The sequence below is a fragment of the Ruditapes philippinarum genome, unplaced genomic scaffold (genome assembly GCF_026571515.1).
Source record: "Ruditapes philippinarum isolate M1 unplaced genomic scaffold, ASM2657151v2 ctg1491_1_1_1_1, whole genome shotgun sequence".
NCBI lineage: Eukaryota > Metazoa > Mollusca > Bivalvia > Venerida > Veneridae > Ruditapes > Ruditapes philippinarum.
In genome coordinates this window covers 290,292-312,489 of record NW_026855724.1, presented here as the reverse complement: position 1 = coordinate 312,489, position 22,198 = coordinate 290,292, and the positions used below count along the sequence as shown (strand labels likewise).

The window sequence follows — 22,198 nt, the reverse complement described above, 5'->3', positions numbered from 1 at the left end:
AGGAGATAACTCTTGAAATAAAGATGCAAGATGTCATACATGATGTGAGTGTAACAAAGAACAATTAGTAATGAAGGTATGAATAATGAATGTTTATTTTGAATTTGAAGTAAATGAAAGTTAAAAGAACGAATAGGAAAAAATAAAAGTTTAAGGAGGAGATTATTCTGGAAATATGGATGCTAGATTTATAAACCTTGTCATAATTATCATTATGATCTGGGAGTTTGAAGAAAATCCTATCATGATTGAAGAAGTTGGAGTAAAAATTAACAATTTCTCAAAAAAAAGTCTAAGTTCAAAAAGGAGCATAATTCTGGAAATAGTCTTGCTAGAGTAATGAACTTTCTCACAAATGTTGAGTGATAATAAGAAACATTTATATGAAGTTTGAAGTAGATACATTCAGAAAAAAAGAAGTTATTAAAAAACAATATTTTTCATGAAAAAGTTCAAGGGAGGTAATTCTGATAAATTTTGTCCTAGAGTTGTAAACCTTGTCACATATGATGTGGTTGATGACTAGCAACTTATATTTAAGGTTTGAAGAAAATACCTTCAACATAGGAAGATAAGAAAAGGATGTTCATAATTTCCATACTGCCATCTACCCATATGTCAAGTTTCATAAAAATATTTTCAATACTTTTTGCGTTATCACTGGATCCAGGTTATGTGTAAAATTTGCCATATTTTCAGTCTATTTGTTGCCATAGCAACCACAATTTTCAGCATAGGGAAAAAAGAAAAAGACGTGCATAATCTCCATAATGCCATCTATCCATATATCAAGTTTCATAAAAATATTTTCAGTACTTTTTGCGTTATCGCGGGATCCAGGTTATGTGTAAAATTTGCCATATTTTCAGTCTATTTGTTGCCATAGCAACCAGAATTTTCAGCATAGGAAAAAAAAAGAAAAAGACGTTCATAATCTCCATACTGCCATCTATCCATATATTAAGTTTCATAAAAATATTTTCAGTACTTTTTGTGTTATCGCGGGATCCAGGTTATGTGTAAAATTTGCCATATTTTCAGTCTATTTGTTGCCATAGCAATCAGAATTTTCAACATAGGAAGAAAAGAAAACGACGTGCATAATCTCCATACTGCCATCTATACATATATCAAGTTTCATTAAAATATTTTCAGCACTTTTTGCGGACTGACGGACGGACGGACGTTCTCACAGGACAGTAATTATGTGGCCACTCCATTGTTCCTTCTATTGTTCTTTTTAGCCACACAAAAGAAAATAGCCACATAAAAGCATTACGGAATGAATGACATCAAAGAGAAAGAACAGTTACCCATTGTCCCTATAGCCACATAATTACTCTCCTGTGAGTGCGGACTGACGGACGGACGGACAGACGGACGGAGTGTAAACCTAAAGTCCCCTCCGGTAAACCGGTAGGGGACTAACAAAACTCCTTTATAGTTCAAATTGTCTGAGTAATCGTATAGCATTCAAATATATCGAACACTTGATAAAAGGGCTGCATTTGACAGTATAAAATACATTGAAATTCATAACAGAATACAAACTGAAATTTGTATTTTGGTACCTCGAGTCTGCTAGCACCAGTTCATATACACATGCCACCATTGCAGATCTAGATCAAATTCGTCTATTCAAGTGCTCGATTGTACCTGGAATAATGCAAGGAGGGACACTTGAGGTCTTCTTCTACCACTACAGCTTGAAAGTCGCCATATGACACTTAAAGGTTGAAGCGACATAAAAACCAACTATAATCTGATCATGGTTTGCATTTTTCGCCATTTTGTCAATACTGACGAAATTTCAGATTTACACAAAACAGTTCGTAATGGTTTTGTCAAAAGTCCGGATGGACATGTTCATTAAGATATTTAGCGTGGTGTGTGTGTTAAAACGCATTTCATGTTATATTTGAATGTTATATTTGAAGTAACAACTGATTATAAACTTCACAGACTGAAATTCATTTTAAAGCAACAATGTTGTTTGAAGATATCAGTTTTTAGAAGGGATTGAAAAATAAGAAACAAGTATTATCGTATAATGATAAAATCTATATTTTCACAAACAAAACATTACACTCATTTTAAAAAGAATACCTCTTCGCACAATCTTCTATTCAAACTGGAATGAATGAATGCATTATCAAAGACAGACAACAATAAAGAAAACAAAAACATTTCACCACAAACAGTAGTAATGGATGTGTCAAAAACTCAAAAGACAATGAGCCATATATCATTGAAAATACATTGTTTTACGATCTTTTCAACAACAGATAATATAATAACAGCACCATAACATATTACAATACTATATTTAAATACCAATGTTTTAATCAGATATAACAATTTACACATTTTCATTTCAAAATATTCGAAATAATGGGAATGATTAAATTTTAAGTAAATGTTTTTAGTATTTACGACACTTATATCATAAACCTAATAGTTGACAAGTTTTTAACACTTATTATGAATAAACTATGAATGACGTTTGAAAATATAGTCGTATACATTCCATGCAGTGTGTTTAAGTCAAACATGAAATAGGTTGTTACGTTAAAACGTCACAGTTTTCAATACATATAAAAATATGACGCATGGTAGTACTCGTATATGTTTTGATTAAAGTAACAACATTTTAATCGAATACTACAGAATATCACTCTATGATTTTTTGAGTAAACTATTCAAAATTGAAACGAACCCGATCAGTACAAAATCACCATAACCCTTTGATGCAATTTATTTCTCGAACAGTGACCGTTACTATGTTATCAAGGAAACTTTTCATTATATAATTCCTTCCTGTCAACATATGAATTTATTACCACTCTATACAATAACGGTTGCTTGAAGTCGTTTCTTCATACAGATGCAGCGCGAGAAAATGTACTTCCGGCTCTGCGCACTGGATTTTTTTCACAATCCCCCATCAATATTTTCTTATATGCGTTCCTGAAATTAGTGTCCATTAGCGTGTATACAACTGGGTTTAAACAATACAGCAGCCATCCCAGCATAGTGGTCCATATGTGGTGAATAGGATATTTAAACTCTTTGTCAGATACATTCAGAACAAAATATGGAAATGTGCCAAGGAAAAATATAAAGAATATGCAAAGCATCATTGCCGATAGTCTAAGAGCTTTTCCTTGGGGTGTATTCCCTTTCCATCGACTCATTCTTTTAAAACTTTTATAGGCGGCACAGCCTATTCTGGCATAACAATATATTATAAACAGGCATGGCACAATAAAACCTGCAGTGACTGTTGCAATGCGATTTGATTGGTCAGTTGATTTGTCAAATGTACATGCCAAAATAGATGACTGAAAATGAAACCCTCCCCAAACGCGAAACGTTGGAGGGATGGTAAATACTAACGGTAACAACCAGCAAACAGACATTGCTATAGACAACTGCCTTAGTTCAGACATATAGCGATACTTGTTAATATACACAACATTCAAAAAACGGTACAAAGCAATAACACTTAAATGTAACATTATAACTCCGACTAGTGTATACCGAATACCACCTGCCGCCGAGCAGAAATTTTCCGGTACTTTATGGGAATGTCGGTGAAATATAACTGTTTGCATTGAGAGAATTAACGAGCAATACAGGAATCCAGCAAGACTTTGACTTCCAATTAGAATGCAGTTTACACTATATCGCAGACTTGAAAATAAAATAGCTAAAACAGTAACTAAATTTCCAAAACTTCCAAGAATGCACAGAACTATTACACACGCCTCTAGAATTGTCAGAGTAGTGGTTTCACCACACCACCATTCCGGACAATCGTCATCTGTTGAATTAAGCTTCACCGATAGCGAAACCTCGTATTTATTCTCCGACATGGTGTTGATATAAATCTGAATTTTCGCTTAATATGTTAACTTTTAAGACGGCATTCACTGATTACGTTCAATCTCTATTAGTTCCTATATCTAGTGCATCTTTCATTTATCCATTGTCTAGAATTTATAGGATAATCTAAAACATAATACATTCCTTTACCGTCTTATTTGCGAACTGAAGGCTAAAATCCGTGTGAAAATCTTTTCTGAACTAGAGTAAATCCGATATTTTGTTTTCTCTGATCAATTATTTATTAAAACACATGTGTCATTCTCCAGGGATATCTATGTAAACAGCTTTTACAAAGTTGAATTCTTTAACAGTTTATGAATTCATTTCGTTATGCTCCTTTATGTAGTTTTGAAGTTGACAATTAAATATTCATTACTCTTATCAGTTTTCTGGCTGGCAGCAACTGTATATTTAAATTAATTGTTTACACTCAGTTGCATGAATGTATGCATTTACAATAATGTATTATTTTGAATTAGCTTATAACTTGAATAAACAAACAAATGCTCGATTATCTTCTGTCTTCTATTACTTTTTTTAAAATTCATTATATAACAAAGCGACAATGAATTTCTCCTTGATATTTCCGAAGAATTACAACCCTTATAAATTAATAATACAAATGATTACGCAAACATTGGATTCAACTTCGTTATATCACGTAGATACGTTATGGATTCACTACAAGTTATCTGCTAATCAGCCTCTCCTCACGATATTTTAATCCAAACAGTTTGAAGCTTTTGATCTTGAGAAAAAGTTCAAAGTCTTGCTTGAAGCTGTGGCGCAATTTATGGTCAGCTAACAAGAAAAACGTTTCGTAACAACTTCCTTATCTATTTGAAGATTTGCTCTACTTTATGTTTTACCTGGAAATAAAATGAAAAATTTATTAGGTCATGACAAAACAATCACTATTTGTTTTATTGATTTACGTAAATACTTGATCTACCAGTTGCACGAATAAAACATTTGTATGGTTTACACTCAAATGATAAATTGTATGTATAAATTATGTCATTATAAAATCAAATCGATTTTAATTTGAAATGTAAATGTAAGGCATACTAGGTTTTTCAATGTCATCAAATCAGAATCAAATCAGAATAATTGAAGCATATTTCGAGGGCAAAGAATACCCAAGACATGTTATTGCAACTGATTAAAAAAATAAATAAACATTTTGAAAGGCAATTTATATGCCACTGTAGTTTCGTTGCAAATAATATAAAAATATTAAATTAATAAAAGAAACATAATTAGTTTGTAGCTCCAAATTCAAGTGTGAACCGCAGCTTTTAACAAAAGTTCATTATAACTACCTTTACCTTTAAAAGCAGAATATGTCTTAAACATATATACAAACATTCACATATATACAAACATTCACATACATACAAACATGGCTGTATCTGTTGTAATCAGATTTATTGCATGTATTCCATTTGAATCGAACTAAACATTAAAATGACATAACAAATCTGATGATAACAATAATTGCCTTTCAAATGCTAATTTATTCTACTACTTGTTTGTAGAAATAAACTAAAAAATTGTAACAAATCAATCTTGATACTTAAATTCAATACTATGAATTAATAATGAAAAACTATATAATCGATTCACTTCATTGATCGATTAAAATCAACGAGGGGTATGACAACACTTGAGTAATTTGAAATGAGTAAGAACAATATAGTAATTTTAAATGAAGTGGTGGATAAGTAAATGTCCAGTTTTGTCTTTGTTTCTTACACATACTTGGGTTTATAAACACTTTACAATATTCCAACAGGAACACATTTCTGATAAATACGTAACAACTATTCATAAAAAAGTAAATATTTCATTTACTGCTTTTGCTGTCCAAAATAAAAGGTACACTTTTTAACGTTGGCTTAACTTTTATGATGAATAAAAAAAACGATTTGTACACATTCAAGTAAAATTGCATCGTATAAAGGATACAGCAAATTATTAAGTCTGTTTAAGAATATTTCTCATATACTTTTATCTCCAATACATTAAATAGATGATATTGCTTCCTTTACATACAAAACGTTTCATCTGGTAAACACTAACAAAAGACGATCAAAAGTGAGTAAAAACATTGAACGATGCAATAAATTGCCCATTGATCTAAAACAAATTGTTTATATAAATTCCTGTCTGGTTGCAAACCCCACAGTGGGAATATAACATCATTAAGTAAGCCGTCTGCTTCATAGGAATCATGAAGAAAACAATAATATCTGTATGTATTAATTCATCCCTATAACAATATCGAAATATAAAATTAGCCAAGTGAATAAACAATAGTGCTTGAAAAACGTCTCCAAACGTTAAAAAAGATATGCAGACAAATGAATTAGATTTATCATGTAAGTGTATTGTAAAACAATATTTACATGAAGCTATCCATACTCTCAGTAAACTCTATTTGTGAGATAGTAAGATGGAATAACCTATCTTTTGATTGTTACTAACACGTCTAAACAATTAGCAAGATTATCAGGGAGAAGGTACATTGTGTTTCATATCTTTACTTACACCATGACATTTATCTTGAGCATTCTTATATCTTAGTACATTTATCTAGTTGGCATTATTTCAGAATGACTAAACACATATGTATACAGTATGACTTCTTCTGCTTTGATTGTAATTATGCGATAGCAGACGACATGAGATGCTAGAATTAAAATACCTTCAAATTATATGTTATTTATTAAATGGCCGATATCTTTTTATTTGGTTATAAAACTATTTTAATTCGTCATAATATTACGAACAAATTTTACATGACATTTACAATCAATACAAGAAAATGATTAGTCGCAAAGCAGCCTAATGCTTATTGAAGTCTTTTCACAATGTAAAGTAAGTATTATTACTAGAAAAGGCGGATAATATAATCATTTAATGACTAAGAAGGCTGTTGTGTTCCATACAACATCGCAAAATAACAATTTTTTTCTAAGCGTTAATTTCCTCATTTTTCATTTTATAACAGTAAATAAAACACAGAATATTGACGAGATATACGGAATAATGTATCCTCCATCATTTCTGTTTTAACTCTCAGTTTGCTACATGTATAATATTTATATCAGTAAAGATATAGTATCCCGTCAACCCCGATTAAAAACCTATATAAATAAGAGTACATACAAATCTAAAATCTAATTAATTCAATTTCAACCACATGTTGTTAATGGCACAATTTGTTTACCACGTCTTAGTTTATCGACAATTAGATATGATTCTATATTAACCTGGAAAATTAAAGTAGAAGCGTTTTATGCGACAGCTTGAAAAAAAGGTAAAAGGTCGAGTTAATGCAATTAAAGCAATTTTCATGTAAAATACTCATATGTTTGATAAAATCAATGCTTGAAAAAAAATCCCATTACCGTTTGTTTTGTAAAACCATTATGGTTTAAGGGACTCCACCGAGGTTTTTTGACATGACAGTACTAGAAATATTTATATCGGGATTAATTTCCCATTTGATGTAGGTCCAGACCAATGATTTCAGATCATTCGCTTATTCCTTTTATCCAGAAAAATTATTCTAAATGATTATTAACAAAACGTTTTTCAATCAAATTGGGCGGATAATAGCACAAAAAATACTCCAGAAATACGATTTTCACTTTATTTTCGAGTATATTTGCATATCTTTCTGTTTTAAAGCCCACACAGATCTATGGAAGAAATTAACATTTCGTACGATTAGGCTATAGGACCTCAGTGGAGTTACTTTGAAAGGTAATAATGATTTCACTGTAAATGAAAAACCTGAAAAACTAAATTTTGTATCAGAAGTCAGCATATCTGACTGTTCATATAGCTCTTCTCAACTCACACGAGAAATAATCTCTCTTATCACATAATGTGATCATTAATCACTCAAAGTGGGCATGCAACCGCGAACTCGTTAGCTGAAACATATTTCTAGCAGGGAAAATATGCAATGTATTAAATCCCAAACGTTTCCTTAAAATTTACAAAATAAAGATATAAATCTCAGTCTGTCTTTATAGCTCATCGTACTGATGATGTAAAGTTTATGCTAGAATTTTAAGTGTTTGTTTAAAATGGGTTTATAATAAAGCACTATATCATTAATACTGTTTCGTGTATGAGTTACATGTGATAACAATTCTCGTGTTTTAGCATTTGCTTATTTTATTTCATAACAATACCGCTAAAATATAGCACATTAACATGTGATCCATGACATTTGGTTATCTTTTTTAATTTAAATTGTTAATGAGTTTTACTGGAAAGGGTCATAAAAATCTATAGAAGAAGATATTAGTGGGCTGTTTAAATGTTTTGGTTACATTTATTTGAGTGTTTAAAGATAAGCATAATGCGGATATTTTTAATTTGGAGTTAAATTGACGGTGATTGTTTATCAAAGCATAGTCAGCGATTTTGAGGGAATTTCCGTATCTGTTGTTTATTCATTATTATTTAACAGATGTAACAAAGTGGCAGACAATATAACATAATCGACATTCTGGCACTTTCTAATAAACTTAATCATTCTGGCAGGTTCTTTATAAATGGTACAAGGAAATTAACTATGCCAGTTGTAAAATCGTGCCTTTATAAAACATCAAGGGAAAGATCAGAAATTTTGTTTTCTATTTGTAAAATCAAAAAAGGAAAATCAATTAAAAATTTCAAGTGAAAGAGATGCCAAATAGTCAGTTAAGAAAAGCATTGCTAATTTAAGCTAGCGTACGGAACGACGGTTGTTCTACGCGGGTGGCATTATGCAAGGAAATGATTCAGTTTTAAAACCTTTAAAAATTAAAGATGATCCATTTGCTACCGATAAAAATGTTTTACTCACTAAACTCACTAATACCCGGTACCATCGAAAGAAAACAAATCACTTATTAGAGGTCGCGTTTTCCTCACTTAAAGTATAAATACATGAGATTTTTTTTATATATTTTTCGTAAATTTTTAAAACCATTGATGATGGAAATATTAATTTCATTTTTACAAAGAGCGCATCACAAATTTAAAACTTTTGAATCGCTACTTTGTGCATTGTTGTAAAAACATACAAAACTGAATGATTTTTATCATAAGATAATATGTTTGGTTCAAAAGATTATAATTTGTTGCATATCAATAACTTGTTTATATTATTTGTAATAGGTTAGTTCAAATAAATAAGGTAAAAATTAGCGCAGACATACTCGTATATACAGTATACTTAAATGCGTAATGTTAAAATAGAGAAAACAGAATCCCTAAAGAACGCACAAGACGACAAATTTGAAAATATTGCAGGCTCGGTGTGATTGAGCCTTTTCCTGAACGGTACTGGAAAGTGCAAGTTATTGTAAAATATTGCCAGGTATACAAATAGCATAAGTATGCATCAATAAAGGTAATAATGTTAGAATGTTCTAGGTTAAAAATGTTAAATACGTAATAATAGGTAATAGGTGTGCAGGTGAATATATTCAAGCACGTGCAGACAATTAATTTTATGTAAATAAAATGCCGACATCTGGCAAGCGGGAATGTACCGAAATGAATATTGATTTATTTTTTACGAGAATTTAGGATCTAAGTTAGGAACCAGGTTTGTAATAATGAGTACTCAAAGACTTTCTTTATTTAAAACATGTTTATGTGCAATAATATGACGTTTTATTAAGTATGAATGCCTGTTAACATACCTTTAGATTTAATAATATAATCATACTGAAATATGAATATTATTCAAACATCTTATAAGTTAAAGCAAAAACCACAATAACCGTAAGAACGTTAAAATCCAAGCACAAGTTTACTCATAGGTCATACCTATGAAATATTATGATGACAAATTGACTTTACCATTTTTCTCGCAGCTATGGTTTTTGTGCCAAACAAAGATTGGTGTATCATTTTCTATATAGTTGATTATTCTTGTATGTAGGAAGACTATTTGTTAAGAAAAATATAATTATCCTTGTAATGTAAATAAAAATTTTAAAAAAAACCATCTCCAATGTAAGTTAAATTGGTGAAATGATGATGGCACCAGGGAGATGAAGCAGAAGAAGTATATCAAAATTGTATTTATAACAAGTTCCAAAAGTAACAACGTTTTGTTGTGTATATTTAAATTGTATGTACTCCATATTGCTTGCAATGTATATGAGAATTATTTTGTAAACTGCCGTTTAAACTTATGATAAAACTTTTTTTTATAATTTCTTTAGTTTCTTTCTTTTGAAATGACCTCGTATGATAAGATATTAACATTATACCATTTATTTTAAGTAACAAAATGAACCATTCAAAATAAACACTTAAATGTCGTAATGAAAGTTGAACATTCATAAGAAGAAGATTTAAATTTGCATCAAAACAGTACTGATGAATTTGATTGTAACAAGTTAAGTTCTTAAAAGATTCTTGGTCTAAGTTAAAAAGAAATTGTACTAAGCAAATAATGAACGTAAAATAAATGGAGTACAAAACAGTATACATAACAATTGTGTTGGGTATTTCATCGCTTTACAGCATTTACTTAGCTGGCAGTTTTTCAGAAAACGTCACACATATGTTAACAACATGAGTACAAATATATTTGTTATTGATGTTTTAATTTTTGTATTAAAGATGGAACAGAAACTCAAGTATGATTGTTCTTCCTTCTTTTCCTTTATCCAATCTGATTAATGTTCTTCATATTGGACTGAGGAATATACTTTCTATAACATATTCAGTTTTTTCTTATCAAATGAGCCGTGTCATGACAAAACCAACATAATGGGTTTGCGACCAGCATGGATCCAGACCAGCCTGAGCATTCGCGCAGTCTGATCAGGATACATGCTGTTCGCTTACCAACCCTATTACAAGTAGAGAAACTGATAGCGAACAGCGCAAGCTGGTCTGCATCCATGCTGGTCGCAAACGCACTATGTTGGTTTTGTCGTGACACGGCTCAAATGTAGATTAATTCATAGTATAGTCGGTTGATGTTACATAAGTCGCCATTAGGTTTGAACTTTATTCTTTGCAAAAAAATCGTAACACCTCCAATAATTTTGAAGAGAAAAAAACAATATTGTAGGTAAGCAATGTTTATTATATTAAGTAAGCTTTATCAATATATGTAAGGTTAAAACACTTCATTTTTTTTATTCTTTTTTGTTTTTGTTTCTTTTTTCGTCTGTCTGAAAATCATGTAAAACATCTTTAAATAAATTATGCTAATCATTTACGTTAAAATATTTATAGTTGATAAATATAAATTGCATACATATAACAAAAACATTGATCCAAACATTTACAACAGCTATTTCATAAAAACTTGATGTAGAGTTGTAAAAATATCTTAAACACTCAATATACTTAAAGACACCGCTTTATTGAGCATATGTTACTGTATTTTTTTTTAATTTACATTGCTGACATAATTTTTCTTCGGAGTTTGACTGATAAAATCATGCAAAGAGAAGAGAATGTTTTATGATTTGTTATTCATTATTTACACCTCTAGTTAAGTGCAAGGGTATAATGGTAAGTACAATACGATTCTAAATGTCCTAGAGGTAAATCGTTTCAGTTTAAATTCTGATGAAAAATCGGTAAATTGAAACTAGTTTTGAATTTCTTCTTCAAGTTTTCCAATATGAAAATTGATGAATAAAATTACCTGTGTATTGATTTTCGTTCATTAGTACAGCACTCACATGTGCTCAATTGATTGTAATGTAGGTGAAAATATAAAGTACTTTTTGTTCTTTCCTTTCTGTGTGAAATGGTGTATTTGATATAACGATAATTGTGTAAATTAGTCCGATGCATTAAAAAAAATTGGTGTATTTAGTGTGCCAAGTCACGTTTTATCAGATAAAATTGCAGAAAAGTACAACAGGGAATATCATTAAACTTTAATTGCATCTTATAATTCGAAATGAAATGTTCCATACAACTATTAAAGTTGCGAAAAATATAAGCAGTCACTCTAACAATGTTTCTTTAGCAAAAATAATGTTGTTTTTTTTAAAATTACATTTAACAGATTTGCATGAGACATAACAACATTACTGTTATGATTATGTGTTATATTATAAATAAAAGAGGGTATTAATAATGTCGTTCTTGTTTATTGTAAATTGAAAATGCGCTATTTATATTTTAAAAAATGCAAAACATTTTTTGGTCTTATCAGCACAGGTTTATACGCACGTTCCTTCTATTTAAAGAACATTTCATACAAAACGTATTCGAATGATTTATTAATCGAAAACACTGACATTCTAAATATTAAACAAACTGAAACTTGAATAAAACGTAGACTTTGTATACAACGTTCAAAGTTTTTATTATTCTTATAGATCGAAATCTAGAAATAGATACACACTCGTGATCTAAAGAAATAAAACAATATATATCTGACCTATCAACTTGATTCCAGCAACTCTGAGAAAAATAACCCTTCTTATCAAAATAATGTGATCATCAATCACTCTCATTGGGCATACAACCGAGAACTCGTTAGCAAAAACATATTTCTGGATGAGGAAAACAAAATATCGTAGTATGTATTAGGATTCAAGATACTTAATAACATTCATATAAGAATTCATGGCTAAAGCTGAAAAATGACGAACATTTTTTAAATTTTATTTCAATCTGTTATATAAAAGATTTCGCTTGCGGTTTTACCGAATGAAAAGTTGGTGTATATTAAACATTTTGTGTTTAGAAATGTACTACTTACTTATGTAACATGGCTGAATTCCCTTTTATCAAATATCATAGTTAAGGTAATAAGAAGTATAACAGCGAATAAATTCAAATATACAAACATGCTTTTCTGAGACAAGTTCTTAAAATGTACTAACTATAAAATTAAAAGTTGAAGCGTAAAAGTTAAAAAAAAATATATTCGATTATTTTGCAGAAAAGAATGTAAAATGATAAATTAGCAGGAACAGTAAGCTGTTTCCTAGTTGTAATGAATACAGTTAAGAAGGTGTTGAAGGATTATTAGAATGCGGATATTCTTAATTATGAACTAAATTGACGCTAATTGTGAAACATCTATCTCCAGCTATGATAATGGAGTTTCCATGCTTGATATGAAATTAACATAACTATACAGGTGTTAAAGATAAACCAACAATTTGAATTCATAAAAATTATAGCATAGTTCTCAAATAAATCATACGAGCCTTGCATAGTTTCTGGATATAAAATGGAAATAAAAAAATGTCATCAGTATGCAACAACAATACAGCAGACATTTAGGTTAAAGCATTTAAGACCGATGCAAATATGTTTTGCAGCTGTTCCTTTCATCTATCTAACTAGGGCAAAAGTGTCTTAGAAAAGTATTAAAAACTAATAAAGTAAAAGCTATAAGTTACTTCTACCAAAATATTCAAATGCAATTTAAGAAGTTTGCGCTTTATACATAGAAAACTCCGGGTATAGCTTACCGAAAAGAAAAACAACAAAGCTTTTTAAAAAATGATCTTAATCCAGCAAACCAAGATTGATTTTTACTTTTTAAACAAATTGTTTAAATATTATTGTCACATGTTCTTGTATAATATACCACACATTTTAAAAAGGGGTATTTATTACCAGGACAAAATTCTGTGATGATATCTAGTAGGCGCGTATTGTTTAAAATGTTCGACTCATATATCAGATATATCAGTAGCCTAAAGCATTTTGTGTTTTGTGGAGATTTAAATAAGTTGTAACCAGAAATGTTTTATTATCTAATGTTCCTGTTAAAATAGTATTAAAGTTTATCCGAAATTTTATTGCTATCAACTCAATACGTTCATATTTATAAAGCCCAGAATACAGAATAATACGTAAAAAGATGCAGATATTTGAGCCGCGTCATGACAAAACCAACATAGTGGGTTTGCGACCAGCATGGATCCAGACCAACCTGCGCCTCCGCGCAGTCTGATCAGGATCCTTGTTGTTCGCTATCAGTTTCTCTACTTGTAATAGGGTTTGTAAGCGAACAGCATGGATCCTGATCAGACTGCGCGGATGCGCAGGCTGGTCTGGATCCATGCTGGCTGCAAACCCATTATGTTGGTTTTGTCATGGCGCGGGTCATTTGATGTAATTATTCAAGATAAATCATTGTAGAAGTTAGACCACAAATTAATGTATGAAAGAAAAACGAGACAAAGCTCTATATTGAAATGTTCAGAAAAAAGGTAATGGTAGACGTTACGATTGAAATTGAACATTTCCAGAACCAATATACAATTATTTTTGTGTAAATATAATTCTTACGTCTGGCAAGCGGGAATAAACCAAAATGAACACTGATTTATTTTTTTGTATGAGAACTAAGTTAACATGCATTTTTTTGAGACATTCCTTATTCTAAACATATTAAACCTTACAAAACATTCACACCAAGATCAATCTAATCCATAAAAACACCAGTTTTAATATAAATAAACAGTCACTTTATGTGAGGAGAAGATAGAAATAAAAAATAAAATAAAAAAAGAAGCTTTTATGCGATGGAAATTTAATGCTATGATTTAGGGGTAATTCGTTATTCGTATGAATTTAAACCCATTCAATCGTGATAAAAATGTTTCCGGTTATGTCATTAAAATAAACACTTACAAAACACACTTGCAGTACATATGGTACGTTGTCTATTATATTGTAATATAAATTTTAATATATGTCCTGCACTTTCCGTTTTTGTTATTTTTTAACTGTAGCATTATGTTTAAAGTAAGATAAAAACAATTTGACAAAACTGGTCTCAACCTTTTAAATTTGTTGATTTTAGTCTAGACAAAGTTTAAGTTTATTCATAGATGACCAACGGTTTCTATAGGAAATTATTAAAATAATTTCTTATACGCTAAAGAAATCGCTTAACACTATGTATATGTATGAAGGCGGTAAACAGTTAAATCAATATTAGAATATGTCTTAAATTAAGAAGTTTAACTTAAAAAAAACTTCACAAAACTCACAAACATCACTAATTTCTAGTATCAATTCATAACTTTAATTTTAGTTACATCTTTTCATAACTAAATCTAAAAAAAAAGCTAACGAAAAACGGACGAAATTTGTCAATGTGCTTACCTTCATTTAATCCACAAATTTATTCATTGCGAGTAAATCTTCCAAAATATCTATGATCTCTGAACAAATAACAACCTCTACACGTTGTTCATTTACCACACTAACCTCACTATCTGATTTTGAAAGTCCTTAACACCACTCAACCGCAATTAAAAATTAATCATCTTACCTACTCACTAAACGAAGATCAGTTTCATTCTTATTATCCTAGGGTAATTGTCGGAAATGCGTCAGCTAAGAAAAAACGCTATAAGCACCTTTCCGTACAAGTTTACCAATCGGTGGAATATTTCCAATGACTGAAGTCTGCAAGGTTTTCTATCGTATATCATACTTGAAGTCATGTGATTGATATATGTACTAAATGACTCTACGAACAACATAATTGGAACTTCAATTAAAGGGATCGGTGCATTTATTATGGCATATTCAATTTAATATTAATTAACTGTAAGTAGTTAGAAAGGAAAAAAGGTACATTTTAAGTAAAACAATCCTTTTTAATTCGATTTATGTGGTTCATTTTAAAGGCATAAAAAAGACTGTATTCAAGGTAAAAATCGAACATGTTCGATACATATATACTTTTATATAGTATATTTACAGCATTAAGTCTTTTATCTTTTCCCTTTTCTTTCGTGTATATCATGATCATTCGAGATGCAAATGGCACAAACATGTTTTAAGTTGAATTGAAGTCTCCAAGCACTTAAAAAATTTAGAAAATAAATATGATCTAAGAGATTGAGGTTTATTTGGCAACGATAAAGTATAATTGTAAAACAAACAAGAAATAACATTGCAACAATTCCATTTATCTATCAGAACGGATTATTAAACGCCCAACGTTGTTTATTCAAGCGTGACATTCGTAAACATATGTGATCTGCTAGCTAAATCTTTGAATAAGCTTTTGAATTTTCTCCATAAAATGTAATTCAAAATTGATGGTTTTATTCTAATTAGACATGGAAATATATGGGTACATTGATATATCTGTATCATAATAGCTTTAACCAAATTATTTTTTATAACTTATTGTACTCTTTAGGTTTTTATAACCATGCATATCTTAGAACTATATTTCATTTGTTTTGTTACATCAAGAGGATCTCGAAGAGTTTATTACAGTTCTAAATTTCAGATCGAAACATTGTAATTTAAAACATTTCAAGAAATGTCCCTTAACTTCATGTTGCCAATTAAATAATCATTGTGCAAATTAACAACATGAACTTGTGCAAAATAGTGTGCACAACAAAATAGTCGGCAAATTAATTCTGGAAGATGTTCAAACTACATACCAAACCAACTATTGTCATTATTGTCATGTAAAAATACACCATAAAAATACCGAAAAACAATCAGATGATGTAATAAATGACATACCAATAAATGTTATCATTGTACTATATTTTGTGATCCAACTTTTAGTACACGCAGCTGTGGAGAACAATAGGTATCACAAAGTGTTTGTTTATGAAAACGGACAGTTATAATTCTTCACGTTAACACTTTTCTTGAAGAGTATTTACAGCTATTGTCTAACCAAAAAACTCGACTATATCTTACTGAACAGTTATTTATTATATATCATCGACATTTGGAATAGACGAAGTAATATTATGTGGGTATACAAAGTGCTTTTGGTAATCAAGCTTAAAGTCTTGTTTATGCATTCAGTAATTGCACATGTTAAACATGTAAACAATAAATGGTGATGAAAATTGTTTGTAAATTCATTATGCACAGAAACCTGGCAGTGTTCCTTACATGTGAAACAGATGCCTCGGTACTGTCATATCAACTGCTTGTTAGAAGTCATGAAGACGTTCTTAGAGATGCTGTGTTATCAGACCTCCCAGATAATTTGGATTATTTGTATATCAATACAAAACTTTACCTGGCAGACAATAGGAATACACCTGCTTCCTTGTCACAATAAATGGTACAAGAAATACAAATTAATTTAATTTCAATTAAAAAAAGAAAGCCCCATTTTGCACATATTTGTAAAGATAATTTCATTCCTACTGTGATTTTTGTCGTTAATTTGTTTTTTATAAATAAAACACCGTCTGCAAATGACAAACAATTCTAAATATTTTGATTTATAATATTTTATATCTTTAGTTTGCATTACTTGGATTTAATATCATATTTGATTCAATCGATTCTGTTTTTTATGTTATTATTTCAATATGATATTTGATATGTGAGTTAACAGAAGTAATAATGTTCCATTTAATGTAAAGCTGTTGTAACATATTATTTTGATTTCTTGCGTTATATCTTTATATCATGTCACCAGTCTTTTACATACGACTACACAGTATATATGATGCTGGAAGAAATGAATTACTTGGGATGTTCTTTGTTATTTCTTGTTATAAGATAAAACATATCGGTTGTAACTACTGCGATAGGTGGAAATATTCTTACAATATATAGACGATGATATTCATTAGGGGGATAATGTCACACACATTAAGATATTCCTCTTCCTTCGCGTGCCTGTTGCAGTAAAACCTTATAAAATTTTAATTACAAAACTTTTCTAAAACCTTTCAAACTTTGAACAACAGAAATATAATATTTTTCAGACGTGTCTGATATGATAAGATTGTAAAAGGTATTAACCCTTTTTATCACTGAGTAGAACAATTTAACATTTTTGAACGTGTTTGATAATATAAGATTGTGGTACAATTATTAACTTTACTTTTTCTCACACGTATGAAATTATCTTTTTACAGAAATATAATAATTTTCAGACGTGTTTGATATGATAAGATTGTAAAAAGATATTAACCCTTTTTATCACTGAGTTGAACAATTTAACATTTTTCGAACGTGTTTGATAATATAAGATTGTGGTACAATTATTAACTTTTTTTTCTCACGCGTATGAAATTATCTTTTTATATCTGATCATGATGTTTTATTATTTGCCGACCCGTGATACGTTCCAAGAAGAGAATAGTTGTTTTTTTATCTGATTAATCAAACAAAGAATGTGAAGAAAAAGTGACACTAATTGAAATTTTCACCAGATGTGAATCTTCTCTGAAATAATTGAAAGTAAAATGACAGTCTCTCAAACTCTAAACGGTTGAACATTTGGACAAAGCTATTCTTTTCACTTAATGTTTTCTTGTTTTTGTCCATTTTGATTTCAAATGTCTAATGATAAACAATTTTTCATCAGTAAACATCTGCAGTTCTTTTTCATTATCAACTAATTGTTGTTTAGGGTGTATCCCTAATTAATTTTTTTCTTTACAAGATATTTAGAAATTAAAGAAGAAAAACTATTAAAATGACGACAGTTTTTCAAGAATTTAATTTAAAATACAGGAAGATTTTTTTTATTCTATAAATATTTTTTTTTTTTGAAAATGAATTACACTTTTTTTTCTGGTATTAAGATACGAAAACGTCTACCCTCAAATGAGATATTGTCAACTATACGCATCTAATAAGACAACATTATTGTTGACAATAAAGGAGCTGTCTATTTCGACCGTTATACAACAACTTCCAATAACAAAGATTCTAGTTAAAGACTACGTTAAAGTTGTGTTTTCTAATTTTTGTTATATATATATTTAGTGAGCAAATTTGAAATAGCGTTATTTCTCTAACTCAAATGTATAGTGGTAGGCGGCAATATATTGTGAACACTCAAAGAAAAAAACATGGATTAAGAGTCATCAATTTTCGTTTTTATATTATTCTGTGCCCTTACACATAGTTACTAATAATTGAAATGTAATATTCATAGTTTGGGTCTCCAGCAAACAAATCCCTGCGAAATAAGTTAAAATGTTTGCATTTGCATCAAATGAGCGTTCTTCCAGAAAATAAGGGTTTTCTAAAACATAACAAATCTCTTTAATGAAATAAATCTTATTTATCTGTATAATAATCACATAATGTTATTGAATTTGGAAAAGAAATTCGCCCGATATAGCCATGATGTATTTGAAATATTTTAAAAATTACCCTTACAAATGTGTTATGAATTCATATTTCAAAATGCAGATATATTTTCTGACTAAATTTAAATGATACCAGTATACGATTCTCAAAGGAATTGAAAGAAAGTAACGCTAGCTATATTTGATTTATGTCTGTAACAGATATGTTTTTATGAAATAAAATAATTAAACTAGCTTTCCTTTGACGCGTTATTTTATTTGTATTTCAATTAAAAAAGTAATAAAGAATTTTAAAGAATTACAGATGATGTATAATATAAATGTATTTCACACATATTAGGAAATTGGATTTTAGATTTAATAATATACTTATTATATATTCATAGAGAAAAATATGTAAATGTATGAATTATCTGTTTAATTTGTTATACATGTAAAACCGAGTCTGTCATTGTCAACGTGTACATATAGCGGATATTGGATGAGTGTTGGTTTAATACTTGAATAAAATCATATTATGCGAGCGTCTGGTGAGTATTATATTGTTTTATTTAACAAGTTCAATAAATGTAGTATTGAATGTAGTTACACGAATGTAATATTCTATTATCACATATTAAAACTAACAACGGTTTACAGTTAAAAACAACCACTTGTTTGTATGTAACGTGAGTCACGTCAAAGTGTTATTACACTAATGTAATATCGTTTTTATTACATGGCTTACTACATTCCTGTTCTGTAAATTATGAGATAATTTTTATTGATCTCTGGAAATCTTACTTTTCCTTAATTTTCTCAAAATTAAAAGTGTTTAATAAAATATCAATCATGATAAATTTCCAATATTTTTTATGTTTAGTAAATATGATGAGAGAATGATCTGCTTGCGTAAGTCTTAAGAATACATTTGTGTTTTTATCGTCAGATCCTCATTATATCTTACAAAATCCATCACATTCTTCTATAAATAGTATGATTGTATATATATTTGGAAGTGTATAATATTTAAACTTGAAAATGCAAAAGCAATCACACAGACAAACATTCTCTAATTGTTTAAAGGTAATGAATCTTAAGGAACTCCGTTTCTCTCTGTTTTATTAGATAGTTTGTTATGAAACGTTTTATGCAGTTTCACGAGTTAATTACAGTAATAGCTGTAAATATTTCCATAAAAATCTAGATCAGGTGAGATCCTTAAAGAGCAATAGTAAAAGACTAGATTTGATTGATTGTGCTGATGGAAGATACAAAAGGGTGCAACATTTCTTATGCCCTAGCACAGGCTTAAGCTGTTTTCAATCTAATGCTAGTCAAAATGAGTCTATTAAAGGTTTTTTAAATTGTATAGAATAGTTATAATTTGCCAGTTACAGTTTGACAATATTTCCAGATAAAGAAATTTACATTCAGGAACGATTTTCTACAAGAATATAACAATCAGAATTATAATGTCCAAAAATATATCAAGCTTTTATCTATGCCATGACGTCATAACAGGAATATCTGTTTCAAGTTAAGAAATAGACACACATGCATTGGAGTATGATATTTTTCTGACACTTAACAGATGTTTTAGAATTGTCACATCAAATGTAAGAACGTTCTATAGGGACTATTGATTATGGACCTCCCAAACATCATGAAAGATTTGTGAGTTAGATATGAACAAATACCTGGCAGATTAACAGTGTTAAGTGCTCATCTGGTGTGCACTCTACGAAAGTGAAGCAAAAAAAATAATGCTGCATGAGCGTGCTGTGAAACAGCCTATCGTAATTAAAGTCCTTTAGTTTAGTTTTACATTATACCAGGATGAACTATATACTCGTACATATAATTCTTACAAAAACATGTACCAACAATTCAGATAAATATGTTTGTAACTAATTGACATTATGTGCAAGACGTTTAAACTATAAAGGCAATAATCATGGTTAGATGAAGTACATGACTATCACGTCTGAAAATAGTGTCGGACAAAAAATATTTGCTACCGTTACTTATAAAACCTTACTTATATACTCTGTGTATGCTTAATTACAAGCAGGTGTAAAACTATTATCATTCAATATGATATCCTGATTATAACTGACATTTATGTGACCCCACGTTTGCAATCATTTTGAGAGCATTTCCAGCATGCTGTAACATTCCATAACAGCCGTCCTTCAAGTCAACATCATTGCCTTTTTATATAATGATTTAAAATAAAGAATCTATGTGGTATCGTGGTTAATTGTGTGAAAAATGCTTATGTTTTATAATCAATTTTATAAAATCTTGTTATAATTATAATACAAAAAGCTCTCAATGATGTTCTCTGATTGTAATATATGTGAAAAACAATCAGAAGTTCTTGTTTCTACTTGAAATACTTCTTCAATTTTCATTGGCATTTGCTATACAGTTATTGAGCTGAGCTGTAAATTAAGTAATAAAATCAGGTACTTACTGTGTAAACTGAAGATGAAAAAAGATTGAAATGTTAATAAAGGTTTGAAAATAAGTAATTTATGAGAGTTTTTTCCGATACACATGTTTTAAAATTCATCTTTAACTAAGATGCAATATTTTTATTTTCAAGAGTACCTAATATTGGTATGTGAAGTATTCAATGAGATTATCGAGTTTTTAGTAGCGATTCGTGTAAAAAAAATTAGAAAGAGAATATAGTGTGTTCATTGCGTGACAACCGGAAGAAATAGCATTGAAATGGCCAAATCCTAGGACCATGTGTAAATTTATTTACTCTTGAATTCGTCTCTTTAACGAACAGTTAAACTATGAAAAGAAACGTTTTCACATATCAGAACTGTACATTAATAATCAAAAATAATAACTTCCGCGTTTAGAAAATATATAATTGTTATTTAAACAGTTTGCATTGAGAACAGAAATTATAATCAAGATTCACATTACAGCTTATTGTTTTACTGTAAACCCTGATTATCTGGTTAGATAAAAATAACTTTGTATATGAAAATTTGATATATTTGAAAATGTAGTAGTATGAAGCCTTTATTTATTGCAAAGAAAAATATATTGAAAATATTATTCAATCTTCGTTGAAAAAGGGGAGAATGGGTTACAAGCATCCAGCAGACGTATGTTTTGTTCAAATGTCGCAACTAGAAATTTCTTTTAAAGGCATTTAAAGTTCATTTTGTGGTATTGACTTGCTGTGTCAGAACATCATTTTTCTCTTTTAAAAGTTTCACTATGTATCGTTCACCAATTGA

At 29.6% G+C, this 22,198-nt stretch overlaps 1 protein-coding gene across 6 annotated transcripts in view; it reads right to left on the bottom strand.

Annotated features, from left to right (window-relative positions):
* Positions 1-2,040: 2,040 nt before the first annotated feature.
* Positions 2,041-22,198, bottom strand: part of LOC132744227 (G-protein coupled receptor moody-like) — a 114,941-nt gene continuing 94,783 nt past the window's right edge. For 4 of the 6 annotated variants that reach the window (XM_060732864.1, XM_060732869.1, XM_060732867.1 and 1 more), the window contains exon 4: positions 2,041-4,757. In XM_060732864.1, the coding sequence (XP_060588847.1) occupies positions 2,877-3,875 (999 nt within the window). In that variant the 5' untranslated portion in view covers positions 3,876-4,757 and the 3' untranslated portion in view covers positions 2,041-2,876. Of the gene's footprint in view, positions 4,758-15,012; positions 15,337-22,198 lie in introns of those variants that run through there. The other 2 variants (XM_060732866.1, XM_060732863.1) reach the window with 2 other exon arrangements.